This window comes from Propithecus coquereli, unplaced genomic scaffold (genome assembly GCF_000956105.1).
Source record: "Propithecus coquereli isolate 6110/MARCELLA unplaced genomic scaffold, Pcoq_1.0 Scaffold9, whole genome shotgun sequence".
In the NCBI taxonomy this organism is placed as follows: domain Eukaryota; kingdom Metazoa; phylum Chordata; class Mammalia; order Primates; family Indriidae; genus Propithecus; species Propithecus coquereli.
In genome coordinates this window covers 5116041-5139660 of record NW_012155284.1, presented here as the reverse complement: position 1 = coordinate 5139660, position 23620 = coordinate 5116041, and the positions used below count along the sequence as shown (strand labels likewise).

Here is a 23620-nt window from a genome sequence, read left to right as displayed (position 1 = left end):
GTTTGAGCTCAGGAGGTCGAGACCAGCCTGAGCAAGAGCGAGACCCCGCCTCTACTAAAAAACTAAAAAATTTATAGAAAAAATTAGCCGAGCATGGTGGCGCATGCTTGTAGTCCCAGCTACTCGGGAGGCTGAGGCAGTAGGATCGCTTGAGCCCAGGAATTTGAGGTTGCTGTGAGCTAGGCTGATGCCATGGCACTCACTCTAGCCAGGGCAACAGAGTGAGACTCTGTCTCAAAAAAAAAAAAGAGGGATATCAGAAGCAGAGGGCTAAAATCAATTTGGGCCATATTTGAATGATATATTACATTGTTTAGCCAGAAAAGAAAAGGGCAGTAGAATGACTCTTTCATTGATTGGTATTTTGGCCTTCTAGCATCCTGAAACTTCTGCCTAGTAACTTACTTTTAAAAGAACCAAAATTAGGCCAGGTCCAGGAGAGGGAATCTCCCCTGCATTTTGGCAACCAACTTCAGGTGGGAAGTTTGGTAGACACTAAGAGACAGATAGCATTGTAAGTGTGTGTTTAAAACAGTTTAGAAGAGCTATGAAAGTCAGAGCAAAATAGATCCAAGTGAGAGAAAAGCTAAGGTAATGAGAAGCGACTGAGGATGGCATTATCTGGCACATAAATCTCCTTTACATACAAAGTGCTATACCACACATAGAGGAAGGCTCTCCTAGAAGCTCAATAAGAAGGTTCACTTCCTAGGTAGCCAAGGGAAGAGGATGTTTCAGGTGCCACTACATTCCTTTTGCACCGCAAAAAGCAACTACCTACAGAAAAATCAATTTTAAGTGATTAATTTTGTTGAATTAAGTCTGAGTTAAGTCTGTGTTACTACGAACTGTAACATAATTGACATGGTAAAAACCACTATAAGTTCACAAAGCTGATTCAAAAAACACATTTTGGGTGGGTTCACATTCTCCTTAGTGTTATCTGGATTTTATTTTAAATGCATAAGGATTTTAAGTAGAGGAGCAAGTGATCTGATATACATTTTAAAGACACCAATTTAGCTGTTGTGGTGTGGAAGGAATGGAGGCTGTCAAGAGTCAAAGAGGTATGCCAATTAGGAGGCTTTTGTAATAGTACAGGCAAGAGATGATAGTGGACAAGGACTAAAATGATGGCAAGAGATAAAAATAGAGGGAATAATAAATAGGACTTGGTGATATTAGATGTGGTTATTAGAAAGAGAAGTACTAAGAAGGGACCCACTAAATTTTGGGGGTGGGTATCTGAATGAGCGGAGGGACCCTTACTGAGAAGGGGAAAACAAGAGAAGGAATAGCTTTTCATTTTGTGGGGCTTAGGTTGGGCTGGGGAAAGATCAAGATTTTTATTTTGGACATCTAAGAGGAGATGTCAAGTAGGTGATTAGTTGGATATGTGCATGTGGAGTGGTCAGACTCAAAGACATAAACTTGGGAGTCACTGGAACTAGAATGAGTACCGAGTAAGCAGGGACTCTGGTTTTTTGTTTTGTTGTTTTTAATGACATGCCTAAAAGAGTGCCTAGAATAGTGTTTGGCATCTAGCAGGTGTTCAATAAATATCTACTGATTGAATAAATGAATGTGCATAAAGATGGTATTTAAGGCATATAGCCTATAGATGGTATGCAACTACCTAGAGAGGAATTGTAGAAAGAACTCTTAAAGGTTTTAAAAAAAGTATATATACGTGGGGGGCGGGGAAGGGGGGGAAGAAAAAGAAAGAGAGAAAGAGAGAGAGAGAGAGAGGGAGAGAGGGAGAGAGGGAGGGAGGGAGGGAGAGGGAGGGAAGGAGGGAGAGGGATTTAACAAAGGAGGGTGAGAAACAATGGTATTGAAATAGGAAACAAGAGGCTGTGCTATCAAGGATGCCAATGTAAGAGAGTGTTTCAAGGAGAAAGTGGTTACTTGAGTCAAATGTTATTGAGGCATATAAGATATGGAAAATGGAGTGATGACAACGTCACAGATAGTTATAACAAGAACACTTTCACAGGAAGTATGAGTACAGATGCAGATAGGTTGATAGGTTTTGTGGTGGTAATACGCGAAAGTTCCCTGATAGCCTCTATTTTCTCAAGGAATTATGAAGCAAGTATCAGCCAAGAATGAATGTTCACTAAATGCTGTCATGGGAATAAAGAAGGTGTTATGGCAGTGCAAAGACGGGGTACCTACTCATTGTAGAGGTTGAGTATAGGAGAGGCTTGAAGGAATAGGAATTAATAAGGAGAGGGTAGGTAGGAGGAGTAGGAAGAGCATCCTGGACATGCAAAATCTCAGAGGGAAAGGAAAAAGGGCACGTTCAGGGAGCTAAAAGGCAGGAACCTAAGTGGTCCAGGTAGGGACTGGTAAGAGGTGACTTAAGAGAGATAAGGAGATACCAAAATAAAAAAGAGCCTTCTATGCAATGCTAAAGAGACTAAAATTTGTCATGAAGACAAACATAAGTAGTTATTGAAAAGTGTAATACATATTTTAGTGGTCTTCACACATCAGTTTGGAAAAATATTTGTGAATTTAAACACTTAAGTATATTTAATATAGGATTAGCCCATTTTTATATTTAATACTTAAAATTGGAGGCAGTATAGCTTAGTGGTTAATAGTACAGATTCTAGAGCCAGAATGCCTGTGTTCAAATCTTATCTATGCCACTTAGCATTTGTGTGACCATGGGCAGTTATTTAATCTGTGCTTCAGTTTTCTTATCTTTAAATGGAGGTTTTAATAGTAAAGAAGTAAACAATAGTATCATCTCAAACAGCTGTTGTAAACACTACATTAGTTAATATGGTATCCTGTAAATGTTAATTATTATTATTAACGATATAATTTTACCTGCTTTTTAATGGCATAATTTTCACCATCTTCAGCTCTCATTTTTTCAATCTTTTCTTCTTGTTGTTTTGCTTCTTTTTCATACATCACTTTTTCTTTGACCAATCTATAAATAAACCAAAAATGTTTCAGAGAATTAGTTTTCTCTTTAGAGAATAGACTACAAGAAAGAAAAAAAATATGTAAATATAAAATATACTTAAAATACCAAAGTATATCTACTAGATGGCGGCGGGGAGGAAGGAAGGGAAGAAAAATACTTCAGTCATAGATAAATGCAAGTATGATCCTCATGCTCTTAAGTCCTACACCTACCTCAAGTAAGTGTTATCTATTGATTGGATTAAGACCACTGAGACTTAGAGATGCTATGTCTGAGGTTGTGAGAGGAGAGGAGGTGAAGGAATTGCCTGAGCAGAAGCCTAAAATAAGGGCAGATGTTAACTGCCTAGTTGGGGGACATATATCAGCGATCTGGGAGTACAGCAAAGCATGCTCCAACCTCAGAGCCTAAGGGGTCTGGTGCCTGAAAAGCTGCAGGTGGCCTGACATGAAAACTTCTCATGGCTGTAGAGGTAGACTGCCATATGTCAGCCCAGGAGAAGGGTCTCAAGGCTTCCATTGTTTGAACACTGGGCCAAGTTCCTTCTCTCCCTTTCTCTCAACAATGCCTCAGTTAATGTAAAACCAGTCTCCCAGTGGGAAGCATGTAGTTTCTTTGTTCCTTGCTCAAATGGGACACTGCTACTAAAGTTAGAGATTGATATCATGTACGTAACTTGAGCTTGGGATAAAATTAGTTTACCTTGATCAAAAGGATTGTACCTACTGAAGAATTATGTGTTTTTTCACTTCTAGAAAGGAGAAGGAAATTAGCTAGGACACCTTGTGATTTTGGGGGGAGCCCTGAGACTTCTGATCATTGTATCTTGTGATTTTTTCACACGAGATCATTGTATTTTGCAGCATGGCAAAGAGAATAAAAAGCAAGTGCTGGGTTTCGGTGGTTGCTACCTAGGCACCAAAGTGCTGGTGGTCCCCTGACTTCCCCGCTTTCTTAAATGTTATTTCTGTTTCTGTGTCTTTGTTTCATTCATCTCTTGCAACACATTCTGCCAGGGGACCCTATCTTTATTGGGGATGTTGCGAACCCCCGATAATCTATCAAAGTGTGAAATTCTTAATTTTTAAATTAAAAACTCATTCCATTATATTATATTTACAATGTGAAAACAACATTCGATTACATAATAGCATTTCTGTCTTTTTTTTTATTGATATGTTTTCCAAGCCTTTATATGTGCATTTGAAACAGCATAATGGTAAAAGCTCAGCTTACTGGAGGAAAAAAATTAGTATATTCCATGAGAAACCAAAATAAAGATGAGATTATTTTTAACCAAACTGTTTAACAAGTATTTACTGTGCACTTAATTTTATGCCAGATTTTCTTTGCACGAGGAGCTGGGATAAATAATTTAGATGTGATTCTCTTATAGACAAGCAGTAGAAAAAACTAGTATTTATTTACTAAAGCAAAAAAAAGCATTGATATAAATCAGGAAGATTTTCAACACTAAGGAATAGTGCAATACAAAGTTCTACTGATTATTCCTTAGATAATCAAAATTCAATTAATCATAATAGCTCAATCTCCCCTAATTCTGGTTAATCAAACCTTTAATATAAAAGTATAGTCCAAGAAAATATTAACATACCTATATACACATTATTGAAAGAGCAGAAGAAAAAACCTTTCAGAGTTCATACATGTTAAAAGTAACTTTCTCCATTTGGCTTGCTTGTTTACGTCTAGACCCCTGTTGCTTATCAGAGTGGGGCTTCTGTCTAATTATTTGCAATGAAGATTTTTAAGTGTACTTCAAAACATGATTTAATTTTCATATTCTAATAGGACTTAATATAAGTTTGCAAACAAAGCAAAAACTCCCAAACCAAAAACTCTTGTCATAATATCTAGAAGAATTTTAAGTCAGGATTTAAATCACCACATAAACTACATGCTAAATACTAAATGTTTCAGTTTGGAATTTTGAGATGTGCTAGCAAGGCTCATCCTGTCCTTCATGATCTTGTCTTATCTGTATAGATGGAAGGAAATATAACAAAATGTCGACAGTACATATTGCGGAATATAATGAGACCCTCATATACTTACCCTGAAATATTTCCAAGTAAAAAAAACCAAAGTAAAAAATAGGGTATAAATTTTATGTTACCTTAAATATTAAACAAACAAAAAAGGATACTCAAGAAACCAATTAACAAAGAACATATGGGAAACTACTCTCTGTAGTTACCTGAGGAGAAAACACCTAATGATTTGGGGGAGGAGAGATAAGTTAGGAAATACTAGGGAGACTTTCATTCATGTCTTCCAATAAAGTTTGTGGGTTTTTCCCCACATGTATAATAAATATTACTTTTATCAAAAAAGACAGATGCTAAGATTATCTCTGAGTGGCACAATTTTGAATAATTTTAAAGTTTGACAGTTTTCCTTTAGTTATATTAGGTTAGTGCAAAAGTAACTGTGGTTTCAGAGTATGGATTTTAAATCATTATAACTAGGCTCAAACACATCTTTATTAATCAAAATAGGAACCATTACAATCAACACATTTTTGCCAATGAGAAGTAAGTTTGTTTATTCCTGTGGCATAAAAATTTGTACTTCGGGATTCCACAAACTCTTGGAAAGCATTTTCTGCATCCTGCTGGTTGGGGAAGCGTTTTCCCTGCAAAAAGTTGTCGAGATGCTTGAAGAAGTGGTAGTTGGTGGGTGAGAGGTCAGGTGAACATGGAGGATGAGGCAAAACTTCGTAGCCCAATTCCTTCAACTTTTGAGGCGCTGGTTGCTGCCACGTGTGGTTGGGTGTTGTGAGAAGAATTGGGCCCTTTCTGTTGACCAATGCCAGCTTCAGGCGTTGTAGTTTTCAGTGCATCTCATCGATCTGCTGAACATACTTCTCAGATGTAATGGTTTCACCAGAATTCAGAAAGCTGTAGTGGATCAGACCAGCAGCAGACCACCAAACAGTGACTATGACCTTTTTTAGGTGCAAGTTTGGCTTTGGGAAGTGCTTTGGAGCTTCTCGGTCCAACCACTGAGCTGGTCATCACTGGTTGTTGTATAAAATCCATTTTTTGTTGCAAATCACAAACTGATTGAGAAATGGTTTGCTGTTTGTTGTTTCGTACAAGAAGAGAAGACGGCATTTCAAAACGACGATTTTTTTGGTTTTCGGTCAGCTCATGAGGCATCCATTTATCGAGTTTTTTCACCTTTCCAATTTGCTTCAAATGCCTGACGACCATAGAATGGTCCATGTTGAGTCCTTTGTCAACTTCTTGTACAGTTGTAAGAGGATCAGCTCCAGCTGGTAGTTGTCAACTTCTGATGGCTGGCCACTAAGCTCCTCATCTTCAAGGCTCTCATCTCCTTTGCAAAACTTCTTGAACCACCATTGCACTGTTCGTTTGTTAGCAGTTCCTGGGCCAAATGCATTATTGATGTTTTGAGTTGTCTCAGCTGCTTTACGAATAAGAAAATCGCTTGAATTTGCTATTTGTCTAACATCATTTCCATAGTCTAAAATAAATGTAAAATAAATAGTAAGTAATAAGTCATTAGGAAAAAAAGCGACAAACGCACATTAAAATGTATGACATAATCACATTTAGTTAAGAACGTATTCCAGTATCAAATGGCAATTTTAACAATGCTAAAACTGCAATTACTTTTACACCAACCTAATATTTCTAAATTTTCTGTAATAAAGAATAAGAAAAGATATCAAATCTACCTAGTAGTTATCATTCTCTAAACATTGCTCTCCTTTGTAAGTTGTGCAAATGCTACTAGTTAAGATAACAAGTACAAATTAATAATTTATTATATTTTAAGGGCATAATTAACTGAAAATATTTTCCATTAATTTAACAAACCTATACTTACAGAGAAACAACATAGCAACTTCAAAATCTGGCCACTTTTAGTAAATAAATATATAAGAGAAAAATAAGGAAATAGCAATAGAAAAGGATAGCTATAAGAAGGAGACATGTAAAGAAATGATAACCATTGGGGTAATAATCAAATAATAACTTAAACTACTTAACTGTATAACATATGATATAATGTGATTTTACATATACAGTACAAACTAGTTTGGAATAGTTTTTCAAACTATTTCATGGTGCTCTAGTGGTCAAATAAGCTTAAAAACCATTGCTTGCTGACTCTAAAAAATTTATAATAATCTGAATATTAAAAGGTCCTGAGAAATCTTATAGCAAGGAAATGTTTAATTTTGTTCACCTGCAAACTTACTCAAGGCAAAAGAGAACATTTTACCCCTGAGCAGCTGCTCTTCAACACAAGTTTGAGAAATACTTTGTAGAAATCCATGAACTTTTCACAAATTTGTATACAACACATTTAAACATTCTGTTCATAAAATGCTAAGTTGAATAAAATTTGGGGGGAAATAAAAAATTTAGAGACCTTGGACTAAAAAAGTTTTAGTAATCTGTTAATTTAATTTCATAGTCTTTCTTATTGTAAATAAGATTTTCATAATTACAACCAAACTTGTACTTATGGCCATCTAATAACTAATAGTCCAACACCAAGCCATGCTAAGTATATAGATGATATGCCAATGCAAAATAGTACTAAGAAACTGTAATAGGATATTTAGAAAAATATTTTATCATGGATATTTTCAAACAAAAAATATAGAGGAAATATTAATAGTATGATGAATACTTTATACCAGGGGTGGGGAACCTGTGGCCTTAAGGCCTCACGTGGTCTATGAGGTCGCTAAGTGCAGCCGTTTGACTGAATCCAAGTTTCACAGAACAAATCCTTTTATTTTTATTAATACATTTCTGTTCAACTTTTATATTTTTATTTTTGATATGAATGTATTTAAAACACCAAAGAATAAAATAAGTTTCAATGAAATAATCCTCCCAGATTGATCGGCACAACTAGAACATTAGTCAGCTATAAGGGCTAAATTGATAGCTGCTGTGCCCACGATTTTCTTCTAACTTCCCCTGCCTGAGTGGCACCACTACTGCATGAGGCTGGTTGGCCAGAGTTTATGGGGGATGAGTATGCCAGTCTATTATCAGCTTTTGACAGGGTGCACTGTGTTTCTGTCTGAAGTAGAATTTGTGAATAGTTGCACAGCTCGACAGTATTTTTAAATTCTGTTTAACAGCCCATCACATCAAAGAAGACCAAGAGAATGCTGAAGGAAGAAAACAGATTTTTTAATGAAGATTGGGAATTGCAATACTATCTTGTTTCTGCTAAAGATAAGATGATTTGCTTGCTTTGTGATACTGCAATATCAACATTAAAGAAATTCAATGCTCATCAGCATTGAAATGAATACTCATAAGGACCATAAATATTTTAAATTAAAGAGGGAGAGGCACAAAACGTTGTATTGTAGAAATTAGAAGATGAAACGCAAAAGCAAAGACAATTCTTTCAAGCAGCAATAAGACCTGGAAATAATGCCACTGAAGCAACTTATAAAGTAGCTTATATACTTGGGGAAAAAAGGGAAGCCATTCAGTGATGTAGAAACTGTGAAAGAATGCATTCTCAACATTGTAGAATGCTTAGACCACAATAACATTTCAAAGTACAAACAACTGCCTCTTTTAAGGAGAACCATAACTGATTGGCAGCATGAATCAGTCTTCAACTTAACAGAATAACTTCATGCAATACTTCAAAAGGAAAATATATTATTATTCAATTGCTTTGGATGAATAAACTGATACTACTGACTTGGCACAGGTTTTATACTTCATTCGTGTCGTAACAGAAGATTTTCTTTGCTACAAAGAGTTACTTGCTTTGGGCACTCTTGTGAATAGAACACAGGGAATAGATACCTTCAACAACTTTCAAGATAAATGTCCTGAAGTTGGACTGAATTTGGTAAATTTAGTGAGTGTATGTACAGTGCACCTTCCATGACAGGAAAACATGAAGGGTTTATTGCACAGATAAAAAAGTATTAACAGATCCAGATGCTCTCGTGTCTTCATTGTACCATGCATTAGTAAAATCTCTGTGCTATTGCTACCATTTCAAGTGATACTTTGTAACAAGTATTGTTAACTACATTAGTGCAAATGTAACACGGCATCATCAGTTTCAGAACATACTAAAGTTGAACATGAGGTATTCAGTGTAGGTTTGCCGTTTTCATTCTAAAATGTGTTGGCTATTGCAGGGACCGGTGTCAGTCAAAATTTTATCTCTGTGAGAACAGACAGTTATATTTTATGAAGAACAGAATCAGCAATGTGTATTACTGAAAGAAGATTTCTATAGGAATGCAGCATTTCTGTCTGATATGTCAAATCAAAATGACTTGAATATTTCTTTGCAAGGTAAAACTAAGTCTATATGTGATATGTCGTAAAAAAAAAATCCAAGCATTTTGAAAAAAACTGTCTTTTTCCAAAACACTTCTTCGAAGGAAATTTCCGATAAACATTTTCCCCAGTTAGCAAAGGTCATTCATGCGCAGGATGATATATGCGAATCATCTGAAGAATACACAGTTGTTATAGACCTATTAATTAGAGAATACAATGAAAGGTTCACTGACTTTGAGAATCATGACATCACACTCAAATTAGCATTTCAGCCTCACCTAGTAAATATTACCAAGGCACCTAAAGAACTACAGATGGAATTGATTTAACTCTCAGTAGATGACATTTTAAAGTCATTATCTGATGCTAAGAAAGATCCAATTGAAGTATGGAAAAATGCAATAGATTATCCACACCTTCGACAACATGCTTGAAAAATGCTTTCTTGCTTTTCAACCACTTACTGCTGCAAATCTACATTCTCCTACATAACCTAAATCAAGATGCCCTTAAGGTCACAAATGTCTGATACCCATCTAGAAGATCAACTGGAATTGTGGACCTCCATGCTGCAACCAAATATTCAAATGAATCACGTTTTATCTATCTCCTACTACTTATTTATGTATTCATTTATTTTTTAGTATTCTCAAACATTTTATCTTTGGCTTGATTTTTGAGGTTAAAAAGCATGGTATGTTTTCCCCCTGCCCTCTCACACCATATACAAAAATTAACTCAAAATGGGTCAAAGATCTAAATGTAATAGCTAAAACAATAATGCTCTTGGATGAAAACATAGGGGTAAGTTTTGGTAACCCTGGATTTGGCAATGAATTTTTAGATATGACACAAAAGGCACAAGCAACAAAAGCAAAAATAGATAAATTGGCCTTCATCAAAATTAAAAATTTTTGTGCTTCAAAGGACAATTATAAAGCAAAGGAAAACTACAGAATGGGAGAAGGTATTTGCAAATCATGTATCTGATAAGGAACTTGTATCCAGAATATATAAATAACATGACTCAATAATAAAAAGGCAAATAACCCAATTAAAAAATGGGCTAAGAATCTTTTTCTCCAAAAATATATATACAAATGTGCAATAAGCACATGAAAAGATGTTCAACATCATTAGTCATGAGGGAAATGCAAATCAAAACCATAGTGAGATAACACTTCACACCCATTAGGATTCCCATAATCAAAAAAGAAGTCCTATAATAAATAAAATGTATTGACAAGGATATGGAGAAACTGGAACCATCAAACTTTGCTGGTGACAACGAAACTGTGCAGTTGCTTTGCAAAAGTCTGGCTCTTCCTCAAAAAGTTAAAACAGAGTTAATATATGCCCTGGCAATTCCATTCCTAGGCATATACCCTAGATAAATGAAAACATATGTCTATAGATGTTTGTAGCAACATTATATACGATATGCAAAATGTGGAAACAACCCAAAAGTCCACTAATCTTTTTGGCACCAGGGACTGGTTTCATGGAAGACAAATTTTCCATGGACTGGGGAGGAGGGGATGGTTTTGGGATGATTCAAGAGCATTACGTTTATTGTACACTTTGTTCCTATTGCTATTACATTGTAACATATAATGAAATAATTAAACAACTCACCATAGATTGGGGGCCCCTGCACTAACTGATGAACAAACAAAACATGGCATATCCTTAAAATGGAATAATTGGCAATTTTAAAAAATGAAGTACTGATTCATGCCACAACAAGGATGAACCCTGAAAACATTTGTTAAGTGAAAGAAGCCAGATACAAAAGACCACAAATTGTATGACTATTTATAGAACATATCCAGAACAGGCAAATCTATAGAAACAAAGAAGATTAGTGGTTACCTAGGACTGGAGAAGATAGGGGAATTGGAAGGGTGACAGCTAACGGGTATGGGGTTTCTTCATGGGGTGATAAAAATATTCTAAAAATGATTGTGGTAATAATTGTACAACTCTGTGAATATACTAAAAACCAATGAATTGTAGCCTTTAAATGGGTGAATTATATGGTATGTAAATTTTATCTCAATAAAGCTGCTGCCAAAAAAGGGATAGAAAAAAGAAAAAAAAAAAGCTCATGACCACAAAGCTGTAGGGGAAAACTGCAAGTACTGAAACATTAAACAGTTGAACATGTGGAATGTACAGAAATCTTCATTTGATTTATAAATTAAAATTGCTTTAACAATTTTCAATATTAAGATAAAAATATCCTTTGAGATATAAAATTTCAAAATAAAATAAGTAATGCATATCACTACAGATATTTCTCCAAAAGTTCCTTTTAAATAATAAAAGAAACTTGCTAGGACAAGGATTGCCATCGTGCTTAAATGAAACCTCAAGATGGTTTTATTTGACTCACGATGTTAAAAGGAATTTTTAAAAAGTTTTGTTGCTGGGAGATTTGACATATTAATCTGGACTTCCAGCTTCTCGTGGATGTTTTCATCAGGGAACATGGAGGCTGCATTCCCACTAATGGCTGGAGCTAACTGGTGACTACTGTCTTTTTTAGATGGGTCATGTGCTTTTCACTTTGCTCTGATGCACATAACTCCCTGTTTTCTAAACACTCAGGTGTTATACTTGGCCCCCGTAAGCATTTGAGTTTGGGATCTGTGTGGAGTATCTCGCATGTCATCAATGCAACAATGTTGTTACCGTTTTTTATTATCATTATATTAATTACCATTATCATTCAGAATATCAGGGATATTCAGAAACCACTGAATTAGCAATGCGACTTTCAATATTTCTAAACCTAGTAGGCTACTGAACTCGTTAGTAATGAAAGTAGTTTGAATAGGCCATCAAAGAGAGGCCCATTGCATAACATCCTGCAAATTCGGAAACTTAAATAGGGGTAAGCAAACTATGACTAGGGAACCAAATTTAGTCTGCCATCTGTTTTTATATGATCTAGTAGCTACAAATGGTTGTCACATTTTTAAATGGTTAACAAAAATTTTTTTATTTTGTGATGTGAAAATTATATGTAATTCAAATTTCAGTGTCTATAAATACAGTTTTATTGAAACACAGCCATATTCATTCATTCATGTTTCATCTATGGCTGCTATGTGATAGAACCATATGGCCCACAAAACCTAAAATACATACTACCTGGTTCTTTACAAAAAAGGGTTAGCTGACCTTTGACTTGGAAGACCTCCACTTAATTCTATCCAACCCCTACTAAACTATTTTAGCATTTATCACACTGTACTAAAGCCAGGTTACTTGCTAGATTTTAAGTTCCTTGAAAAGAGGATCAAGCTATATTCATATTGTATTCTTTTTTTTTTTTTAGAGACAGGGCCTCTGTCACCCAGGCTAGAGTGCAGTGGCACAATAATAGCTCATTGCAGCCTCAAACTCCTAGGCTCAAGTGGTCCTCCTGCCTCAGCCCTCCAGGTAGCTGGGACTACAGGTGTGCACCACCATGCCTAGCCAATTTTTCTTTTTTAGAGATGGGGTCTTGTTATGCTGCCCAGGCTAGTCTCCAACTCCTGGCCTTGAGTGATCCTCTAGTCTCGGACACCCAAAGTGCTGGGATTATACGTATTTATAAACCACTGTGCCCAGCTCATATTGTATTCTTGATCTTCACACATAGTAGACATTCAGTGTTGGCTGAATGAATAAAAAGTTAAGTCTAGAAATCTCACTACTGCATTTTAACATACTCAACTTATAAAAATTACATAAGACAATTCTGAAGTGGAACAAAAATGATTCACAAAAATTGAGAAGAAAAATGAGATTTTTGAGGAGGGATACAATAGAAGAGGAGGATTCTACGTCTAGGCCCACAGACAATTCTGACTGATAATCAAAGTCATCCTTTTTCATTGTGCTTGTCTATGAAAAACAGCAGCAATAGCTCTAGCAAAACTGAAGAGACACTTAAAATACATATCACATTTGACAAGTAAAGGTGCTGAATGGCTACTGGAATATCAAAACAAACACGAGTAAAGTTTTTGTTTAAAAAAGTCACATTTTGAGAAAAGGCTCAGGAAACAAGTTATTGAATAGCCAAATGTACTGCCCTGAAAAAGAAAAAAATCATTCAGTGAGTAAAAACTCAGTAATGCCAGCATGTGTAACTATAGTGAATAAAATGCTAGGGTAAGATGCAGTATGAGAAATAGAAAAGATTTCACTCTAACAGAGTATAAAGCAATGTAGTAATGACAGGTCACATGATGCTGAAGAGGTTTTACTGAGTATATACACACCTTCAACTTCACTAGATTATCACCAAATTGCTTCCCAAAGTGGTTTTGTCAATTGATACCCAGTCTGCAGTGTATGAAATTTCCTACTTCTTGGCATCCTGGTGAACAAGTGGAACTGTTGGAATTATTAAATTTCTGACAATCAGAAGAGTGTGAAATAGTACTGTATCATGGTTTGAAAAATTAATTATTCTAATAAGGTTGAGCATCTTTATCAATGCTTACTAAAATGGAGGATACTAGATAAATATGTAATGAATCAATGAATATCTTCTGGTGAATTTGGCTCTTTTCCCCTTTCTAGGAAGGTTAAGATTTGATAAGAAAATTTGACTCAATTAAGTATATATAGTTAAAATTTTTAAATTTGTTACTAAGATACTCTTCTATAATGTACACATGCATATTTTCCTACATTTATTGAATAAAATTAAAAAGAACAAATTTTTAAAAATCAGTCAAAATCTCATTGATCTAATTAATTGCTGCTGATCCAAAATGCACATAATTCTGAAATTCAAAAAGGCAAAAAGTTTTTTATTCAGTTTGACACAAACTCATTTAGTAGCAAAGTGTGACTTCAAATGACATAAAACTATAGCCTTTACGCATACCACTTAATGTGAACAGTTATGTTTCACTGCAGAAATATTAATGTATTTGATTATAGAGTACTTTTCTAGATGCTATTATGTAAATGCGCATATTACTATTCTGAAATCTAAAAAATTCGGAATTCAGGAACACATATGGGCCCTAGGGACTATGGACCTGTACCAGCATTTTGAATATTTTCTACTAATCTTTTTCTCTCAACATGTGTGTGTGAAAATTTATATTCAGAAATGTAAAAAATTCGGATAATAAATCATTTCCAATGTCATTAAATAGTCTCTGAAAATGTAGCTGTTAATATTATAAAGCATTTCACAGTACTGAGATGACAGCATATTGAAATGTTATCCTATTGGATACTTAAGCTGTTCCCATATGATAAATAATAATGTGATGAACATCCCTTACCTATGCATTTTATAGACATGAAATATTTTCTTACTACAAAATATTTAAAATATATAGTGATGATGTGAAATTAGACTAACTCCTTTTCCAGTAAACAGGGATCATTTCCTAACATTTCCTTTTCCTACTAATGTGATAAGCCACTTTTGTCATTAGTGATTATTAGTAAACAACAAAACACAAATATTCAAGCAATCTATTCCTATTTTAGCCTAGATTTGATATTTATTTTAGTCAAAGAAAATATTATGCCAGATTTCACTATTTAAACATTAATAAGCATAGGGAAACTTAACAGTAAAGAGGAATAAAATTAAAAACAGAAAAATGGAACACTAAGAAGATAAATCTGATAGGTTCATTATATAACCAATAGGAGTTGTAGATGGTACAGAAAAAAGGCAAGAGATGAATTTTTTTTGTTTAAGAATAAAAATTTCCCAGAGGGAGAAAAACAGCACTCTTAATTGAAAGGGCTTCATAAGCGCCAACTAGGATCAATGAAAAACCCCATACCTATGTATTCCAGAATTTCCAGAGCTCCCTGAAAATTAAAGCTTTCAAAAAGAGAAGAAATAGGTCATCTATAAAAGGAAGAAGAATTAGATTGACATTATATTTCTCATTAATAACACTAGATATCAGAGGAAGATGGTGCAATCTCTTCAAAGTTCTGAGAGAAGATGATTTATAGCCTGGATTTATAACTATAATAATGGGTGAAACAAAAATTCATTAGCTCACTTAGCAATTATTTATTGAGCAGCTACTATGTGCCAGGCATGATTTTATGTACCAAGGATATGAGCAGTGAACAAAACTACAAAAATTCCTGCCCTATGGCACTTTTTAGTGGGGAAATAAAGACAATCACATAAGCAAAATATATAGCATATAAGATTATGGTAAGTGTTATAGAGAAAAAGCAGTGAAGGAGGATTGGTAATACTGGGGGTTTGCAATTTAAAGTAGAGGATTAGGGAAGGTTTCTTTGAGAAAAGGATACACGAGTTAAGATCTGAAAGAGGCAATAAGTCTTGCAAATAACTGATGAAAGAAGTTATAGGCCAAGGGAGCTATTTTTAGTTATATAAAAATTCAAAGTTTACTATGTCCCCTTTCTGAAAAATTTATTTAAGAATGTACTCCAACAAATTGAAGATGAAAATCAAGAAAAGAAGTGATGAGACCAAGAAGCCATGGTCAACATAATGCAACAACAATCCAATGAAGAAAAAAATATTAATACCCCAAAATTAAAACTATGCTAAAAGCCTCGAAAACAATCAGTCTAAATGAGAATCTTAGCGTGGGCTCTTATGGGAACATTTTTAAGAAGAATGGAGTAGATTCTAAGGAACAGAGACAATAAGTAGAAAGGAGAGAAGATACTAATGATATGATAAAGAAGTAATGTGTTTTTTCTCTCAATTATAAAAATGAAAACAATTAGAAACTCCAGGACCCACCCTTCCTCACCACACACAAACACACACACACACACACACACACACACACACACACGCACGCACACACACAAATGGTTATGGATGTGATATGAAGCAATTAATGAAAAAGATAACCCATTTAACCTAGATTTATAAGAACAATCTTCCTTTGGGCAGCACAGGATCCATAGGGAAAGAAATGTAATCCTATACTACATACCTTATTTAAAATTATATAAATGTAATCCATTTATTCATTTTCAACTTTTAGAATAGACTTATGAGCAAAATATACCTTTCTCCACTTGTTTGAAATATTCAATTTGTGTTTTTTCAGTTTAAAAGTTAAAGAATGTCTACCAAATTTTTCTTATTAAAAACCATGCTGTAAGTGGTGGCTAAGATGACCCCTGGTGGGCTAAAGAAAGTTTAGTATTTCATAAAAACTACATCACCCTTTGTGTTATCAGTTCTTTGTATTAAACCCCACTGTTTGAAATCTCTAGTATGACTTCCTTTTTCCTGATATAGCTCTTCTCTACTGATAACTCTCCTGTCTCTAAAGAAATAAACAATACTTTTGTATTGTGTGAGAGATGAAAGAAAAGAAGAAATTTATATTGAGGGCCTAATATGAACAGATCTCTTTGGGAACTTTATTGCATTTAATACTTACGACCCTATTTTAAGTAGTATTATCTCCATTTTTAAAGTCTCTTGTTAATTATTCCTCTCCACAATGTTTTCAAAAGATTCTTTAGATTAAAATACAACTAGAACATCAATATTTCAGAAATGAATAAAATCTAAGCTACTTGTATTTCATGAAACTAGTCAAAAATGATATTACTAATGAAAATTTTAAGCTGAAGGCAGTAACACAGATAAAAAAGTTAGTTAGGTTAGATGGATAACTTTTGAGGTTTTAGCATTTCCAATGGTCATCACCTTATCTGCTCTCCCAAAACTTGCTGTTTGGTGAAGTTCAACAGTTACAATTCAAGAAAAGATTGTTATAATATTGGTATCTCATGAAACATGATATATAACAGATTTAGGCAAAAGCTTGAATCATTCACAATAAGCTAAAATTAAAACATGATAATAAAAACAGCCAACACATATTGATCACTTACTAAGAGCTAAGTAGTGTGCCAAAGCATGCTAAATGCATTGTCATTTAATTCTGAAAACAACCTTATAAAATAAGTACCACTATTATTCTCATTTTAGTCAGTAGCTTGTCCAAGTTCTCACATTTGGTCAGTGTCAAAGGACTGTTTTATTCTAAACTCCATAACCTTAGCTACTACTGATACTTTCTAAAAAATTAATAATTCTCAAACATTTGAACATGTAAAAGTTTATATGTGCTCAATTATAGCAAGCATTGTTAATTGCCTATGCAGCAGCCATTCCTCCACTTCTTACTTGCCAACAGAATCCAATTTTGCTTATGATTATCCATGAAGTCATGTTCTTCAAAGGAAGAAGCTAATCATAATGGTCTTCTTCTCTTTGTCAAGTGATAACTTTAGGCATGTGAAAGTGACCCAATTCTGGCCAAAGCTACATAAAGGGCATCTGATGGGGGGTCATCACTGCTCCTTAATGGGATATAATCCCTTTTCTCTTCTGGACATTGTCACCTCTATGTGACTCCTGCCACTTGTGGCAGGCACCTTGGGATCATGAGGAAATCCTGCCTAGAGGCCTAGGTCACACTCTGGGATGTCAAAGAACTCCAGTCCTTGATGAGGATATTGAACTACTGAATTAACCAACCAGCACACTACCTCCAGTTTTCTTATTATAAGAGATAATAAATATCCTTATAATTTAAGCCACATATAGTTTGATTTTCTATTACTTAAAGCTAAAAGCATCTGAAGTGACAGAGTCATTAACAGCGGAAGATTATTCTGTAGGTACAGAAATAAGGCTTTCCTACTTTGGACTAATTCATTCTAAACTGATAAATCATTTAGAAACCAAGATACCTCATCTTTTTCTTCCCATCTACAAATAAGCATGAAGAAAATAAAGATTAAATTATATACAATCCCCAGTTTTATGTTTCCCACTGTATTAAGAAATATTCTATATAAATTTTGTATAGAAGTCTATATTTCACATTTAAAACTAAAATAGTGTAAAACTTTAAAAACTTTTAAATAATCATGGTGGCTTGTGGAGGATAATATCCAGAATAAATATTATCTTCTATCTATATTATATTTTCAATTTACAAAGTAATTCTGTAACTTATAGGATATTGGGGGTGGGGGGGATTGCTCAATAATAAAATATCAAAGCCCTTAAACTGTAACTTACAGGAGAGTGGGAAGTAAGCAGCTAGATATTAATGTCTGTAAACTATTATGGGGTAAGATGGTAATGGTGCTACAAATGAAACAAGATGGCACCAGGCAATGTATATCCACTTAACAACTTAGATGTAGCAGGGAAAAAATCTACTCTTTTGGGAAAATGCAAGTGAACTGTATTAATTAAGAATTCTCTTGGCTGGGCACCGTGGCTCACGCCTGTAATCCTAGCATTCTGGGAGGCCAAGGCAGGAGAATTGCTTGACCTCAGAAGCTCGAGAACAGCTTGAGCAAGAGCAAGACCCCATCTCTACTAAAAATAGAAAAATTAGCCGGGCATGGTGGCGCGTGCCTGTAGTCCCAGCTACTTGGGAGGCTGAGATAGAAGGATCGCTTGAGCCCAGGAGTCTGACGTTGCTGTGAGCTAGGCTGACCACAGCACTCTACTCAGGGGAACGGAGTGAGACTCAGTCTCAAAAAAAAAAAAAAAAAGGAATTCTCACTAGTTCCTTAGTATGGAAAAAATGATGGTTGACATCAGAATCTGATGATTTAGTGTACAGGGCCTATAATGAAGTAAAATGTATATAGTTAAAATTCAGTGAGTCATTTTCTACTAATCCTTTTGTGGTCATTATAAAGTCCCAAGTGAGATTTTCCACTATTTCCAAGCTTCAACTGATAATTATAGTTAAGATTTTGGGGGTTAGCAAAACTAAGAAAGAACCTGGTACAGTATCCTGTCTTAACAAAATTTAAAGTGTGCTACACACAAACACCCATAAAATGAGATGGGGCTGGAGATGTTGCTTATTCTGAGTAGAATGTCCCTCTCCTTACCTCTCATCCCACCAGCAACTGAAGCAGGCTGAAAACTGAGCTCATCATGATATTGATTCCATTCCCAACATGAGCTGAGAACATAGTACTCACACTCAATCTTACAATCGCTGTGATGTCATTCACTGGAAACTTCTCATAGCAATTGGTTTGGCTAAGTCTGAGGACAGAAGGAAGCACAAGTGGATAGGGGAAAAGTTCTGCATGTGAGGGTTTTTGTTGCTGTTTTTGTTAATACGACCATACAAGTACTACATAAAGTGGGACTGGCTTGTGAGTAGTTCATGGCAAAAACAGCTAAGTTGTCTGCAAACTCAATATGAGCCAAGAATGTGATGCAGTTACTTTAAAAAAAAAAAAAAAAGCCAAGTCTCTTGTCTCTGACAAGTTTAGATGTATTAAAAGAAACACCTAAAACATGGTGGATAAATAGTACTACATTTGATGAACTGCATTTGTACTGCTATTATTCATAATTTACTTCTAAAATGATTATACATAACTTAGAGCCAAAGGGGATTTAAGGCAGCATATCAAAGAGGACACTAGTAAACTAGAGTATTAGCAGAGGAATATTCAACACCATCATTCTACTCTGTGAAATACTTGTTTGCCTAAAACATTCAGACAGATAATGTGCTATAATAGTTATTCCAAACTAATATAGATTATCATAATATTTAAAACAGGCAAAGAAAATAACATTTGATAGAAATAATTTTAGCTGATTGGTAACTGTCACTTCTCATAAATAATAAAAGTTAGCATCAGTTAGAATATCTGAATTTTATCAAATTACAAAATAAACACAATTTAATGACACTTCCTTTAGTAATTATTCATGGTGACCCATCAACTCAGGCTATTCTTTAAGTTACTGATCAGAAAATTTTGGAGTAGAATCCCAGATTTCTTAGTTGGAGAGTTCTAGGTTTCAGAGAACTCATGGCTTTGGGATTATTAGTGTTACACAGAGGCACTTTAATGTGTAATGTGTTTAATCAGTATATTGTACTAAGATTTGTTCATTAGGTCAAACTGGTTCGAGAAGCAGCATGTATGAAGATTTCTTCTATTTTCATATTACTGACATTGAGGGCTTAAGTCCTTTTGTACAAAAGAATGACAATATAATCATTAACTATTAATAATTCCCATTCAGAAAAATGTAAGAGTTGCAAATAATTTTCATACTATATTCCTATCTAATGGTATACACATACATTAAAATTTGGTGTATGTTAAAGGGCTCGCTTTCAATGTGTATTTATTTTGTACTTTACCACATATAAAGCAGTTTTTTGTTTTGTTTTTTTGAGACAGAGTCTTGCTCTGTTGCCCGGGCTAGAGTGAGTACCATGGCGTCAGCCCAGCTCACAGCAATATGAAACTCCTGGGCTCAAGCTATTCTCTTGCCTCAGCCTCCCAGGTAGCTGGGACTACAGGCGCTTGCCACCATGCTGGGCTAAGTTTTTCTATTTTTAGTAAAGACAGGGTCTGGCTCTTGCTGAGGCTGGTCTCGACCTCCTGAGCTCAAGCAATTCTCCCGCCTCAGCCTCCCAGAATTCTAGGATTACAGGGGGGAGCCACAGCACCTGGCATAAAGCAGTTTTTTCTAACTCAAGCCAAATTTCTAAGTCCTTAATTGCTTAATTATTGCTTTTAACTAATATTTGGTAAAGGAACTTGATATAGAGCTGTACTTGATACAATTTTAACAGCTAGCAAATCTGGTCTATACTCAATACAGTAAAATTTTCTTGATTATTCTAAAATTAGATTAGTGATTTCTAAAGACTCTGAAGGCCTCCAAATCTTTCTTGTCTAAGTCACCTAAATTATAGTCTGTAGTTTATAAAAAGTTTGTACTATATCAGTTAATCACTTTTTACTCTTCAACCGTTTAGAGGAAAACTGTAATTTTATAGCCTGACTTTATGAATTTGTCAGTAAACAGTTTTAAAATGTTGCATTTTCACAACTAGAGGCACAAACAATTACCACCTTTAGCTCTTGTCCCATTAACAGTATGTGTTAGCATATAAAAACATGAAAAACCTCTAAATTTATCTTACAAAAATAGAAGAATATATAAATCATGTCATTTATGATATGTTAAAAGTACCACACCTTTTTCCAAGTTGTTATTCTACACTGTCTTCCTGAACTATTTCAGACAAATTATTCGATAGAATCTTTCAGGATCCTGACTCTGTGGATAAACTATCATGATTACATAAAAACACAAATCTGTGACAAACATCCCTTTCGCCAGTCAACCTAAAAATCCCAAGTATTAATTGTAACATTTGGGGTTAAAGAAAGACACAGGAGTCAGAATTCCAGCAAGCTGACTTGAACTTGTATGTATCTATGAGGGGGAAAAGAAATCTATCCTTTAATTGACCATGTAAATATAATCAAACTGCCACTTTTCAAATGTGATAACAATTGCTTTCTTTTACAGAAGAAAAAGGAATGCTCTTCCAAGAGATGTGAATAGACGTGGGGAAAACTAAAAAAGGTTTCTGTGAACAAATAAAGCTTGGGAAATACTGCATACTCTATTCCCCTCTTAGAGAGTCAAATAGGAAAGCTTTTGAGTAATCTGACAATAAAGAAACATATTAAATTTTGTTTAACTCAGCCCTTCTCAAACTAATTTGAGGACAGAACACTTTCTCAAAGTGTCTATTAAGATCTAGTGAATCAGAGTCTATAGAACACCAACTTGGAATACTGACAGCTGAGTAATATTCAAAATTCTGACTAGTAACTGATAAATTTTTATTTCTAAATTTCTATACATCAAATACAAAATATTCTATTCAAAATTTCCAAATTATAGAATTTAATAAAATATCACATTATCAATATAAATACAATTAATTTCTTTAAGAAATCTTAATGTGGCAGTAACAATAGCAACATTAATACAAGTATATATCTCTGTATGTTAATATAATTAATACTGAATAAAAGACAATGAACTTTATAATTGCCCTATCACTTTTAAAAATCTAATGTGCTTATAACTGAATTCACATTTTAGTAGAAAATAGCTAGCTATACCACCTTGTGATATTATGAAGCAAAATATTTAGTTTGAAAAATTATATAGTAACATTATAATAGCTGATAAAATTATTTTTAAAAATTCCATCCAATTTTTCCTACTGCAAGTTTCTTTTTTAACCTTAGATACAGTATCTGAATGGTAATAAATACTCAGTGGTCCTTAGGCCACAAATTCTATAAATGAACATAATTTTTTTTCAGAAACTAATATTACCTTTTTTCAATAGAAAAGTTATAACCACTGCAGGCCAGGCGCGGTGGTTCAGGCCTGTAATCCTAGCACTCTGGGAGCCTGGGGTGGGAGGATTGCCTGAGCTGAGGAGTTCAAGACCAGCCTGAGCAAGAGTGAGACCCCATCTCTACTAAAAATAGAAAAATTGGCCCAGCTACTTGGGAGTCTCAGGCAGGAGGATCACTTAAGCCCAAGAGTTTGAGGCTGCAGTGAGCTATGATGACAGGGTGAGACGCTGTCTCAAAAATAAATAAATAAGTAACCACTTTAAAACTACGATTGAGTTTATGAACAAATTAGTACATGAACTTGTCATCTACAGATCTCCAAACAACGATTAACAAATATCCACTAATTTAAACTTCCAAAATAGTCCAAATCACACGGGGGATGGGGTAGCATTTTTATTATAGTAAAATAGGCTAAATCTCTAGCTTCAATGCTGTGAGAAATTGAACTTAACTTCCCAAACATCTGATTTAACCTACTGGACCACTTTTTCTCCCTAACTATATTTCTATTAAAGGAAAATTGAGAATGGACTTCAAAAAAAAATATGTGTAATCTACTTAATGAAATTTTATTATCCAGGCACTGCAAGGTCCTTTAGCTTCTGTGGCCTGTGCAACTTAAATCACTCATTTATTTTATATGCTATGGTAATAAGGAAATACTTCAAAGAAAATGTAGTAATAGATACTGCATACCTTAAATACTCTGCAAAGACATACATGAAATACACAAACTAGATAATACTACTTATGATTATAAAAAGTAACTTATTACGATGTATCCGTGAGAGAGTAAGTGCCCACGTTATTCCAAGAGTTCACACATATTTTAAAATCATTTTTAATGTTTCCAGAAATTTTAAGTAGCAATTCAAATTTTCCATTGTTAAAATAGTTGCATGTTTGATCTGAAAGACCAATAATTTCATGTTTAGATCAGGTAATAAATTTACCAAGGTATAACTTGTTTTCTCAATTTACACAAATAAATCTAGGGCTTCTTTATATACACAAATCAGATCTTTAACAGCAATGGCATAAACAATTTATTAACCAATTTACTTTTACAGATATGTGTAAAAGAACAATCATTACTAGAGCTAGTTAAGCC

General features: G+C 34.4%; 1 protein-coding gene across 2 annotated transcripts in view; it reads right to left on the bottom strand.

The window, feature by feature from the left end:
* The window catches only part of TBCA (tubulin folding cofactor A), a 72385-nt gene that overhangs the window by 9583 nt on the left and 39182 nt on the right, over positions 1-23620 (bottom strand). For both annotated transcript variants that reach the window (XM_012664621.1, XM_012664622.1), the window contains exon 2: positions 2842-2947. In XM_012664621.1, the coding sequence (XP_012520075.1) occupies positions 2842-2947 (106 nt within the window). The remainder of the gene's footprint in view (positions 1-2841; positions 2948-23620) is intronic.